Source organism: Saccopteryx leptura, chromosome 3 (genome assembly GCF_036850995.1).
Source record: "Saccopteryx leptura isolate mSacLep1 chromosome 3, mSacLep1_pri_phased_curated, whole genome shotgun sequence".
In the NCBI taxonomy this organism is placed as follows: Eukaryota; Metazoa; Chordata; class Mammalia; order Chiroptera; family Emballonuridae; genus Saccopteryx; species Saccopteryx leptura.
The window spans coordinates 39,997,120-40,009,522 of NC_089505.1; the positions used below are offsets into that span (position 1 = coordinate 39,997,120).

Sequence of the window (12,403 nt, forward strand, 5' to 3'; positions counted from 1 at the left end):
ATTTTTGCTCACACATGTGTCAATCAGAAATACTTTAGTGTGGTGGACAACTAGCTGTGCAAGGTAGCTGAGGTCCGGTTTATTTGCAACAGGGAGATTAAGTATTCTCCTGAGGGTCTTGCCTATCAGGGTTTCGAAAGCTTATCTTGCACAAACTTGGTTTTCCTTAGAGAAACTTTAAAAGAGGCTGTGTTTTTGAGATCAGATGAGAGTGGGCACGTTCAGGATGGTATGACCGTAGACGAGGCTTTGTTTTTGCCAAAATTTTATTTTGGTTTTCAGCTTAATTAATAGTAATCCAGAGAAATTAAAATAAGCTCTTTGTGTTCATGTGTGAATACTGATGTCTTGTCCTTATTTTGACAGATATTTGTATTGAATTTAGGAACTCACAAACACCTAAAAAATTATTAAATGTGGAAAGAATAAATAATGTTCTATGTCATATTTTTCTTCTGTTTCTCACTGGGTTTTGATTATTTGTGACATTTTTAACACATTGAAAAATATCAGATGATTAAACCAAACAGTGTTTATTATATCTATACCACATCATTAATGAATATAATTGCACTAGAAGATAAAAATAACTTCTTGAAATGTCTTAGAATTTTACTTATTCAAAAATATTTGATAAGTGTCCACTGTGTGACAGATGCTAAATAAAATTAGACAGCATAGTCCCTAACAAGATTTCACTTCCTGGGTAGTCAAATATACAAATATTGCAGTATTATTATTTAATTGCTAACATAGAATTATGCACATGGTATAGTTGGTATTTAAATAAGTAGAGATCAAAGAACATTTCACAGAGGGGAAGGCATTTGAACCAGGATGGAAAGGAAAGGGTGCATGAAGAGTGGAAATGTGGGTGTGGGAATTGGAAGACAAGCAGGCAGAGATGCAAAGGCATTAACTGGGAATATAGTGTGCATGTGGAATTCAAAGAGTTTTGTTATGAGTAGAATGTAAAATTCAAGGGGATATTCCTGGTAGATAATATTGAATTGAGAAGCAAATGTCATATCACTAGAGCAATAAAATATTTTTATATTTGATAAAGTATGTACTGTGTGACATACCACGTTCAACAATGAGGGAGATACTCTTTTAACTGGTCAATGGTATGGTCAGCTATTCAAGTTATTAAGATTACTCTGACTGAGAAAGAAATTGAATCTAAAAGTTCAAGAGAGTAGTCAGGATATTATTGTGAGAACAGGTGTGATAATAATATACTTAAGGAGGACATCCTACTTCAACTTTTTTTTTCTTAAATGAGAGGAGGGAAGTCAGAGAGACAGACTCCCCTAAGTGCCCAACTGGGATCCACCTGTGAAGCCCCCTATGGAGGATGCTCTGCCCATCTAGGAGTGTTGCTCAGCAACCAAGCTCTTTTAGCACCTTAGGTGAGACCATGGCGGCATCCTCAATGCCTAAGCCAACTAACTTGGAGCCATGGCTGCAGGAAGGGAAGAGAGAAACAGAGAAAGAGAAGAGAGAGAGGGGAAAGGGTGGAGAAGCAGATGGTCACTTTTCCTGTGTGCTCTGTTTGGGATTTGAACCTGAAACATCCATACGCAGGTTCAATGCTCTACCTCTCATCCAACTGGCCAAGGCCTACTTCAACTTTTAAAATAGACTCTTTCTTTATTCTCTTTCCCATTCATTTACTAGGTTAATTTCTTCTTATGTTTCATATCTGTATGTGTCACTTCTACCAAAGGGTATTTCCATACACAGAGACTAGACTTGTTCTCACTGTATACATTGACATGCCACTGGGAATATTTTCTGCATAGCAATTACACTAACATAAATAGTTAACTATATTTATAACTATTTGTTGTTTAGCATCTATCATCCATTAGCTTGTTGATATAAGGATGACAAAAATAAAGTCTGCTTTGTCTAGCAGGGTTTTCAGGACTTGCCAAGTGCTCTTTCTGTATTTCTGTGGAAATAAATGGTAGGCAGAAAATATAACAAGGTGGATAAAAGGAATATTAAGCTGGTATGAAAAATTTGATAAATGAACAAAAATATAAATAAAAAACAAATCCTAGATTAGTCCTATGATTCTACTTTAGACAATTGGAAGCGTCTGACCAGGCAGTGGCGCAGTGGATAGAGCATTGGACTGGGATGCAGAAGACGTGGGTTCAAGACCCTGGGGTCGCCAGCTTGAGCACAGGCTCATCTGGCTTGAGCAAAGCTCACCAGCTTGGACCCAAGGTCACTGGCTTGAGCAAGGGGTTACTCGGTCTGCTGAAGGCCCATGGTCAAGGCACATATGAGAAAGCAATCAATGAACAACTAAGGTGTCGCAACGAAAAACTGATGATTGATGCTTCTCATCTTTTTCTGTTCATGTCTGTCTATCCCTCTTGCTGACTCTCTCTCTGTCTCTGTAAAAAAAAAAAAAAAAAAAAAATTGGAAGTGCTATTAAAGAGACTAAGGCTGATGGCATTGATGAACCTGGAGATTATTATGCTAAGTGAAATAAGGCAGGCAGAGAAAGACAAATATATGATCTCACTTATATGTGGAATCTAATGAACACAATAAACTGAGGAACAAAATAGAAACAGGTTGGGTCACAAGGAACAGAAAGACAATTGTCAGAGGGAAAGAGGATGAAGGGATGAGATCAAAGAAGGTGAAGGGATTAGCCAAATTATATGTACATTGTGGACAAGTCCTGCCAGGGGGTGAGGACGACAGAGACGCAAAGACCCGACTCCCGGGGACCAGGTTCAGTGACACAGATCCACTTTATTCAGGAAGTAAGCTAGCTTATATACACATACATGGGTTCAGCCTATAGGGTATAACAGCATGTCCTTCATAGCCAGTGGCTGAAAAGATCAGGGAGCTGCGTGGTTGGCACTGAGTCACTTCCTTATAGTGGGCGAGCTCCCTTCCTGGGTGTGCCCAGGAGGCTTCTGGGAGCTGGAGTATTCTCACAGCATTGTATCAGCCACAGCTGCTAGGAGTGCGCTCTGCGCTCCACCCACACTACATGACATAGATACAGATAACAAGGCTGCAAGTCCCAGAGGGAAAGGGGAGATGAAAGTAGGGAGAGGAGGGGCTAATGGTGTGAAATAGGGGTGGAAAGAGACTGCATGGAGTATGAGGGGCCTGATGCAGGGGGTGAGGGTGCTATATAGAGTGGGACACTTGAAACCATGTTAACACAATAAATTAAAAATAAAAAAAGACTTATGGCTAAATTATGGGATAAGATTATGATTTATTAGAGCCCTTTTTTGTCAATTAATTTTATCACAGCTCATATTACATTTTTTTTTTCTTTGGAGGGATTTGGTGTCATCCTGATAGCATGTTGCTATATTTTCAAAAATTTTTATTCCGGATTATTTCTGTCGAAGATTAGCACATACTGTTTAGGTTGATTATACTTTGTTTCACTTTTTAGAAGATTATCTCAAGTGATTTTACTCTTATATTTTGGCATATCTCCAGTGTTGAAATAGGTTCCTTTGGTATATGATGTGATACATTTTTAAAATTTTCCACTTAATTAAGTTGAAGTTAAAGATTTGGAAATGCTGAGCGATATTCTTATCTCTGCAATCAGACCTGGTTTTTGTATAAGTTTGTGCTTCAATAGGAGTAAAAAAAGAAAGAAATCTATAATTATCTTAACATTTAAACTTCTAACTATGTAAAACCTCATGCCAGTTAAAGAAAGATTTCCAAGGGCAGAAAATAAGTTTTTGACATCAAATACTGCCATACGGTAATCTCATCATTTATTCTGTTCAGTTATATAAATAGTATTGTCTGTTTCTTTACAGTTACACACAGAGAAAAAGACAAAGTAAAAGAAAAAGAAAAAGAAAAACCTGAAAAGAAAGGTATGGTCTTTTTCTTATTGCTGGCTTTAGACTTTGGTCCCTCCTTGTCTGACAGATTTTAGATGGTTGTTAATTTATGTTTTGGATTATAGTCTGGTAATTTCCTCAGAAGTGGATCTTAAAAGAGTAATTTCTGTGTTGAAGAAAATAAAATACTTAAGCTCTTGAACTCTATTACCAATTTACTTTATAGAAAAGTTGTATCAGCTTTTCCCCTGGCAATTTTGAAACTCCTTTAGCAAATAATAAGGATATCATTTGAGAAAATATTTACTAGTTTGATAGATAAGAAAGCATACTTCATTACTTAACTTGCATCCTTTGATTACCTATTAGACTGGTTGGTTTTTTTTTTAGTTTTTATTTTATTTTTTGTTCTTATTTATTTGCTTAGAAGATACACTGTGGATTCATTGTTTAATACACAGAGCTACATTGTGAAAATCTTCCTTCCTTGTTCCCATCTTCTAGGTTCCCATTCCATCCTACCCTACACGTAAACACAGTAAAACACTTTTATGAATTTTATGTGTATCTTTTAGAGCTTCATTATGAAATTATAAGGTAATATAGTTTATATTTTCTCCCTATTTTATTTTTACACAAAATTTTAATATGTCCTCTAGTCTGGCTTTTATAATTTATCAATCTGTTCTTGAGTACTTTTAATATCAGTAAATAGTAGATATTTTTCTCATTCTCTTAAAAAGACTGCAATGAAATGGTGATTTTGTTTTACTTTATCTTTTAAGCAATCTATAGATTGAAGGAGTTAAGCATAAGTTACAGCTATTTATATTTCTTGTGTAACTAACATTTATTACCCATTTCTTCCAATGATATATGTGCATGTCATTTAGGTGTATATCCTTGATCTGTCACTTTTTCAAATATTTTTCTCAGTTAGTTTTGTAGTTAATGTAGGGGTTTCTGTCTGTGTGAATAGATATGTGTGAGTGTGTGAGTGTGAGTGTGTATGTAGCTAGATAGGTTAATATTTTCTTTTGGTATTTCTGCTTTGAAATTCTGATCTAAAAGATTAAGTCAATAGTAACTAATATTTTCCTTGTGTTTTAAAAATTAGTTTAATATTTTACATTTTATTTTAATTCATCAAAAGTCCAATTCAATGTATGATATGAAATAAAATTGTCATTGACTAAATGACATAATCTGATTATTTCTTTTAATTGTTTTAACTTTTACAGTGGCTAAATACATTTTGTTAAAAAAAATTTTTGTTACCGTTTTATTGTAAATGTTGTAGGAAAGCTGTCCTAATTAAAAAGGAGAAAAAAAATTGCTTCATTGCAAGTATACTTTTATTTACTGTACACTAATTGAAGGAGTTTATTTTTATGATATAAATTATATTGTAGCCGAATGGCCTCCTGTGAGTTATGCCCTGCTTAGCCTGGCATAATGATCCTTCAGCTAGGGTCCAATTTATTACCCATAACCCCAAACGGTATTGGTGATGGCTGTGGGCAAGCTGAGAAGCGGAGAAACTGAAAAACTGGAGGGAAAGGCATCTGTTATCTCGATAGTTTTGCAGTTGCCAAGATTATTTAGTCTTCAACTGGACATTGTACTTTAAGCTTTCCATGAGAATTGCAACATCTCTGAAAGATTCAGAGAAAACAATTCAAGGACTATTATTTTTTAACTATAGTATAAGCATTATCTTATTTAATTTATTGTGTGTATGACAGAGACAGAGAGAGAGACAGGGACGGACAGAAAGGAAGGAAGAGAAATGAGAAGCATCAATTCTTTGTTGTGGTTCCTTAGTGTACATTGACTGCTTTCTCATATGTGCTTTGACGGGGAGGCTCTAGCAGAGTGAGTGACCCCTTGCTCAAGCCAGTGACCTTGGGCTTCAAGCCAGCAACCTTTGGGCTCAAGCCAGCAACCATTGGGTTATATCTATGATCCCATGCTCGAGTCAGCGACTCTACTATCAAGCTGGTGAGCCTGTGCTCAAGTTGGCAACATCAGTCTTTGAACCTAGGTCCTCGGCATCCCAGTTTGATGCTCTATCAACTGCACCACTGCCTGGTCAGGCTTATTTTATCTATTTTTAAATTAAATGTATTGTGGTGACAATTGTTAATTAGGTCACATAAATTGCAAGTGTACAATTCTATAGTACATCATCTGTATATTGCATTGAGGCTTACCATACAAAATTTAGTGTCCATCCATCACTATATATTTATTTGATCACCTTTACCCTCTTCAACCTTCACCTTCCCACCCCTTCTCCCATCTGTTAGCTACCCTATTATCTGTTAATGAGAACTTTTTCTGCTTTTTTTTTGTTAGTTTGTTGCTTTTTGTTTTATAGCCCACATATGAGTGAAACCATATGGTTCTTTTCCTTTTCCATCTGACTTACTTTGCTTAACATGCTATTCTCAAGATCCATCCATGTTATTGTAAAGGGCAGTATTTAATTTTTTCTTATGACTGAATCATATTCTATTCTGTGCATGTACCACATCTTCTTTATAGAGTCATCTTTTGAAGAACATTTGTGTTGTTTTCATATCTTGGCTACCATAAACAATGCTGCAATCAATAGAGGGGTGCATATATCTTTACAAATTAATGTTTTCAAATTTTTGAGGTACATACTCAGAAGGATTGTTGGGTCATATGGTAGCTCTAGTCTTAATTTTTTGCTGTTTTCCATAATGGCTGTACTACTTTACATTCCCATAAGCAGTGTCTGAGGGTTCCTTTTTTCCCACAACCTCTCCAAGACTTGTAATTTCTTGTCTTGTTGATAGATATTCTAACAGGTATGAGGTGGTATCTTATAGTTTTGATTTGCATTTCCCTTAAAGATAATCAAGTTGTATATTTATTCATATATCTGTTAGCCATTTATATGTTGTCTTCTTATGAAAAATGTCTGTTCAGGTTCTCTGCCATTTTTTAATTTAGTTTTCTTTTTTTTGTTGAGTTGTATGAGATCTTTATATATTTAAAATATTAGCTCTTTATCAGAGGTAGTGTTAAAATATAAACCATATTATACTTTATTTTATTTTTAATTTATGATTTTAATTTGTGTTTACATAGATTCAAGTGTCCCAACAAATATATCTCCCTCCACCATCTTAATCCCCTTGCCCCCCATTCCCTCTCCCCACAATGCCTTCCCCCCTTCCCTCCAGGATTTGCTGTCCTGTTCTCTGTAACACTGAGTTATGTATATATATTTTCACCAATCTCTTTACCTTCTCTGATCCCATCCTCTCATCCCTTTCCTTCTGATTACTTAGGTTTAAGTCTTTTATCTGTTTTGAGTTTACTTTTGTGAATGGTGTAAGTTGGTGATTCAGTTTCATTTTTTTACAAGTACCTGTCCACTTTTCCCAACACTGTTTGTTAAAGAGGTTGTCTTTACTCCATTGTAAGTTCCTACCTCCTTTATCAAATATCAATTGTCCATATAGGTGTGGGTTTATTTCTGGGTTCTCTGTTCTGTTCCATTGATCTTTATGTCTGTTCTGATGCCAGTACCAAGCTGTTTTGAGTATAATGGACTTGTAGTATAACTTGATATCAGGAAGTGTGATAGCCCTCACTTTACTCTTCTTTCTCAGAATTGCTGAGGCTATTTGTGTTCTTTTTTAGTTCCATATAAATTTTTGGAATATTTTTGAAGTGTGTCATTGGTATTTTAATAGGAACTGTTTTGAATTTATAGATTGCTTTGGGTAATATAGACATTTTAATGATGTTTATTCTTTCTATCCATGAACACGGTATATGCTTCCACTAGTATTTATCTTCCTTGATTTTCTTTATAAATTTCCAAGTACAAGTCTTTAACCTCCTTGGTTAAATTTATTCCTAGATACTTTATTTTTCTGTTGCAATAGTGAAGGGGATTGTTTTCTTATTATATCTTTCAGACAGATCATTGTTGGTGTACAAAAATGCCTCTTATTTCTGAATATTGATTTTATATCCTGTCACCTTGCTGAATTCATTTATCAGGTTCAGTAGTATTTTGACTGAGACTTTAAGGTTCTCTACATATATTATCATATCATCTGCAAATAATGATAGTTTTACTTCTTCTTTTCCAATTTGGGTGCCTTTTATCTCTTCTTCTTGTCTGATGGCCAAGACTTCCAGAACTATGTTGAATAAGGGTGGTGAAAGGGGGCAACCCTGCCTTGTTCCTGATCTTAAGGGGATTGCTTTTAATATTTGCCCATAAATTATGATGTTGGCTTTGGGTTTGTCATAGACGGGCTTTGTCATGTTGAGGTATGATTCCTGTATCTCCACTTTGCTGACAGTTTTGATCATAAATGGGTGCTGGATTTTATGAAATGCTTTTTTCTGCATCTATTCATATTATCATGTGATTTTTATCCTTTCTTTTGTTTATATGTTGAATCACATTGATTGAATTGCAGATATTGTACCAGCCTTGTCTCTCTACAATAATTCCCCCCGATCATGATGTTAAGCTGATAAGAACAGATACTACACTTGATCTTAGCCAAAAGGCCGAGAAGCAATGCCCCCCTCCCATCATGATGTATGATTTTTTTTTCATGTATTGCTAGATCCGTTTTGCTAATATTTTATTGAGAATTTTAGCATCTAAATTCATCAGGGATATTGGTCTATAGTTTTTTTTTTCTTTGTAGTGTCTTTGCCTAGTTTTGGAATCAGTATTATGCTTGCTTCATAAAAGGAGTTTGGAAGTCTTTCCTTCTCTTAATTTTTTTGAAATAGCTTGAGAAGGATAGGAGTTAGTTGACCTTTGAATATTTGGTAAAATTTATCTGTGAAGCCATCTGGCCCAGGACTTTTGTTTGTTGGGAGTTTTTTGATAACTGTTTCAATCTCATTTGATGAAATTGGTCTGTTTAGGTTCTGTGATTCTTCTATGTTGATATTTGAAAGATTATATGTTTTGAGGAATTTGTACATTTTGCCTAGGTTGTCTAATTTTATGGCATACAGTTCTTCATAGTATTTTCTTTCAATCCTTTGTATTTATGCAGTGTCACTTGTTAATTCTCCTCTCTCATTTCTAATTTTATTTATTTGAGTCCTCTCTCATTTTTTTGTGGTGAGTTTGCTTAAACGTTTATCTATCTTGTTTACCTTTTCAGAGAACCAGCTCTTGATTTCATTGATCTTCTGTATTAATTTTTTAGCCTCTATAGCATTTATTTCCACTCTGATAGTTATTATTTCCTTCTTTCTACTTCCTCTAGGCTTTACTTGCTGTTGTTTTCAAGTTCTATTAGATGCAGGGTTAAATAGTTTATTTGAGCTTTTTCTAGCTTCTTAAAATATGCCTGTAATGCTATGAACTTCACTGTCAATACTGCTTTTGCTGTGTCACATAAATTTTGAGTTATTGTATGTTTTTTTATTTGTTTCAAGGAAATTTTTTTATTTCTTCCTTGTTCTCATTGTTAACCCATTCATTATTTAATAACATGCTATTTAGTTTCCAAGTGTTCGAGTGTTTTTCAGTTTTTCTATTGTAGTTGATGTCTAGTTTCATGGCATTGTGATCCAAGAAAATACTTGATATGATTTCAATCTTTTTAAATTTGTTGAGATCACTTTTGTGACCTAACATCTAGTATATCCTAGAGAATGTACCATGAGCACTTGAAAAGTATGTATATTCTGATGCTTTAGGGTGAAAGGTTCTGAAGATATCTATTAAATCCAGTTGATCTAGTGTGTTCTTTAACTCTGCTCTTTCTTTGTTAATTTTCTTTCTTCAGGATCTATCCAGTGATGTTAGTATGGTATTAAAATTTCCTACTATTATAGTATTGCTATTGATCTTGCCCTTTCTGCCCATTAAAATCTGTTTTATATATTTATGTGTTCCTATATTAAGTGCATAGATATTTATAATGGTTATATCTTCTTGTTGGATTGCTCTCTTTATCATTATGTAGTGACCTTCTTTATTCCTTATTATAGCCTTTGTTCAAAAGTCTATTTTGTCACATATAAGTATTGCTACCCCAGCTTTTTTTTTATTTCTATTTTCATGAAATATTTTTCCATCCCTTTATTTTCAGTCTATATGTATTTTTTGTTTTGAAGTATGTCTTTTGTAGACAGCATATGTACAGGTCCTGTTTTCTTATCCATGTAGCTACCCTATGTCTTTTGATTGAAGCATTTAATTCATTTACATTTGAGGTTATTATTGATATGTAGTTGTTTATTGCTATTTAGAATTTATTGCCATTAAGAATATAGATTCTTTAAATCTACATTCCTCTTTTACTAGATTTTCCCCCTTTGTTTTGTTTACAGCAGGCCCCTTAACATTTGTTGTAGCATTGGTTTGGTTGTAATGAATTCCTTGAGTTTTTTTCTGTCTGCAAAGCTTTTTATTTCTCCTTCAATTTTAAATGATAGCCTTCCTGGATAGAGAAGTCTTGGTTAGAGGCTCTTGTTTTACATTATTTTGAATATTTTTTGCCATTACCTTCTGGCCTCTAATGTTTTTGTTGAGAAGTCAAATGTCTAACTTATGGGGTCTCCTCTGTAGGTAATAGACTACTTTTCTCTTACAGCTTTTAGTATTCTTTATCTATTAATTTTTTAATTTTAATTATTATGTGTCTTGGTGTGAGTCTTTTTGGGTTCATTCTTAATGGAACTCTGTGCTTCTTGAACTTGTGTGACTTGTTCCTTCCTCAATTTAGGAAAGTTTTCAGGTATAATTTCTTCAATCAGATTCTTTATCTCTTGTTCTTTCTCTTCTCCGTCAGGAACCCCTATGATGCAAATGTTATATCTCTTCATGTTGTCACAGAGCTCTCTTAGAGTTTCCTCAGACTTTTTGAGCCTCATTTTTTTTTTTTTTTTTGCTGCTCTGCTTCTGTGCTTTCATTTATCTTGTCCTCTAACTTGCTGATTTGATCCTTTTCTTCATCCATCCTGCTTTTAATTCCTTCCAGTGTGGTCTTCATTTCTGATATTGTATTTGTCATTTCTTACTGATTGTTTTTTATTATTTCATTGTCCTTTTTTATACTTGCTATCTCTTTTTTTAGGTGTTCATTTTGTCCATCCATTGTTTCTCTAAGATCTTTGAGCATCCTAACAATCAAGCAGTAATTTGGTTACTTCCGTCTCATTCAAATATTTTTCTGAGGATTTTTCTTGTTAAATCATTTGGGTTGAAATTCTCTGCCTTCTCATTTTGTCTGTGTATAATAAGAGTGTGGCCACAGGAATCTGATGGGTATGGCCTCTGTGTTCCCTAGGTGTGGTCTGTCTGCAGGCCCCCCACACCCTCTGCCATCACCTTGGGAGTTATGCATGGGTGTTGCAGGTGCTGGCTGCTGCAGCAGTCACTAAGGCTTCTGCCTCACCTCTACTAGTGGGACTGTGTTCGCAGGCCTGGGCTGCAAGCCCCAGCAGGTCCCCTGCCTCTACCCCAGCCTGCTGATGAAACTGTACTCCTGCATCAGAGCTGCAAGCCTTGGCCAGTCCAGCCTTCACCCTGCCCCTGTGGGCAGGACTGTGCTCATGTGCACCCAGATTACAAGCTTCAGCCCCCACTTGCGGGGCTGTGCTCCTACACCCAGCCACAAGTATTAGACCAGCATTAGCTTTACCCCTGTGGGCTGGACTGTGGGCAGGACCACTCTCATGTGCCCAGCCCATAGCCACCAGTTGGACTGCTTTTGTGCACTCCTTCCTTCACTGTGGCTGCCCCTGGCCACTCCCCTACCAGGCGGGACTGTGCTTGCACCCGGGCTGCAGTTGCAACAAGCCGCTGGCTTCTGCCCCCACTGACAAGTCCACACTTCCATGTCTCACCACTGCCCACCTTCCAGTGAGCACTCAGCAGTGCGGGGGTGGTGATTCAGCTCAGACATTAGCACTCAGTACTGTATCCCTGATGACTCCCTGCTTCTAAGCAATTATATGCTATGACTGCAGCAGGAGAGTTTCTGTTTGGCTGGTGACTTGCTTCCCTTTGCTGGTCTTGCTGGTTCCAGGAAAAATATTCACATTAGATTTGTGGAGTGACTCAGCCCAGGGGTTAGGATGGCTGTCCCTCAAAGTGTTTCTTTTCCTGCTGTCCAGTTCTCTCAGTTCTCCCTGTCCCCCAAAGTGACAGGTGAAAGGTTGTGAAAGAGGTTTTCTGTGCTCTTTAAGATGAATCCTGGGTTTGAGAAATCTGTCTCTTCTAAATAGAATCCTGGCTTGTTTTGCAGCTAAATACTGTTCGTACGCCTCTTCTAGGTTATGGGGCTGCAGGCTGGGGCTTTGGTCCTGGGGCCAAGGATGCTTCCCTCTATGCTAAATTCCCCTTCCACCACATGAGTCCCTCCAGGCTGCAGTTTGCTCCCTAAAGCTGGGCAACCCTCTCCACATTACTGCTTTTTCTACCAGTCTGAGTGTGGCTTCTTTAGAGATCCTCGGTTAAAGAGTCCTCTCAGTTTAGTCCAAAGTTGGTTTTTCCAGATGACTGTTCTTAAAATTAAGT

At 36.3% G+C, this 12,403-nt stretch overlaps 1 protein-coding gene and 1 pseudogene across 17 annotated transcripts in view; one reads left to right on the top strand and one right to left on the bottom strand.

The window, feature by feature from the left end:
* Positions 1-12,403, top strand: part of TRDN (triadin) — a 415,240-nt gene that overhangs the window by 115,807 nt on the left and 287,030 nt on the right. For all 17 annotated transcript variants that reach the window (XR_010750049.1, XR_010750050.1, XR_010750051.1 and 14 more), the window contains exon 6: positions 3,829-3,888. Coding sequence is in view for 14 of the 17 variants with exons in the window: in XM_066373320.1 (XP_066229417.1) it covers positions 3,829-3,888 (60 nt within the window). In the remaining 3 variants the exon portion in view is untranslated. The remainder of the gene's footprint in view (positions 1-3,828; positions 3,889-12,403) is intronic.
* LOC136401758 (U2 spliceosomal RNA) lies at positions 8,298-8,433 on the bottom strand (annotated as a pseudogene).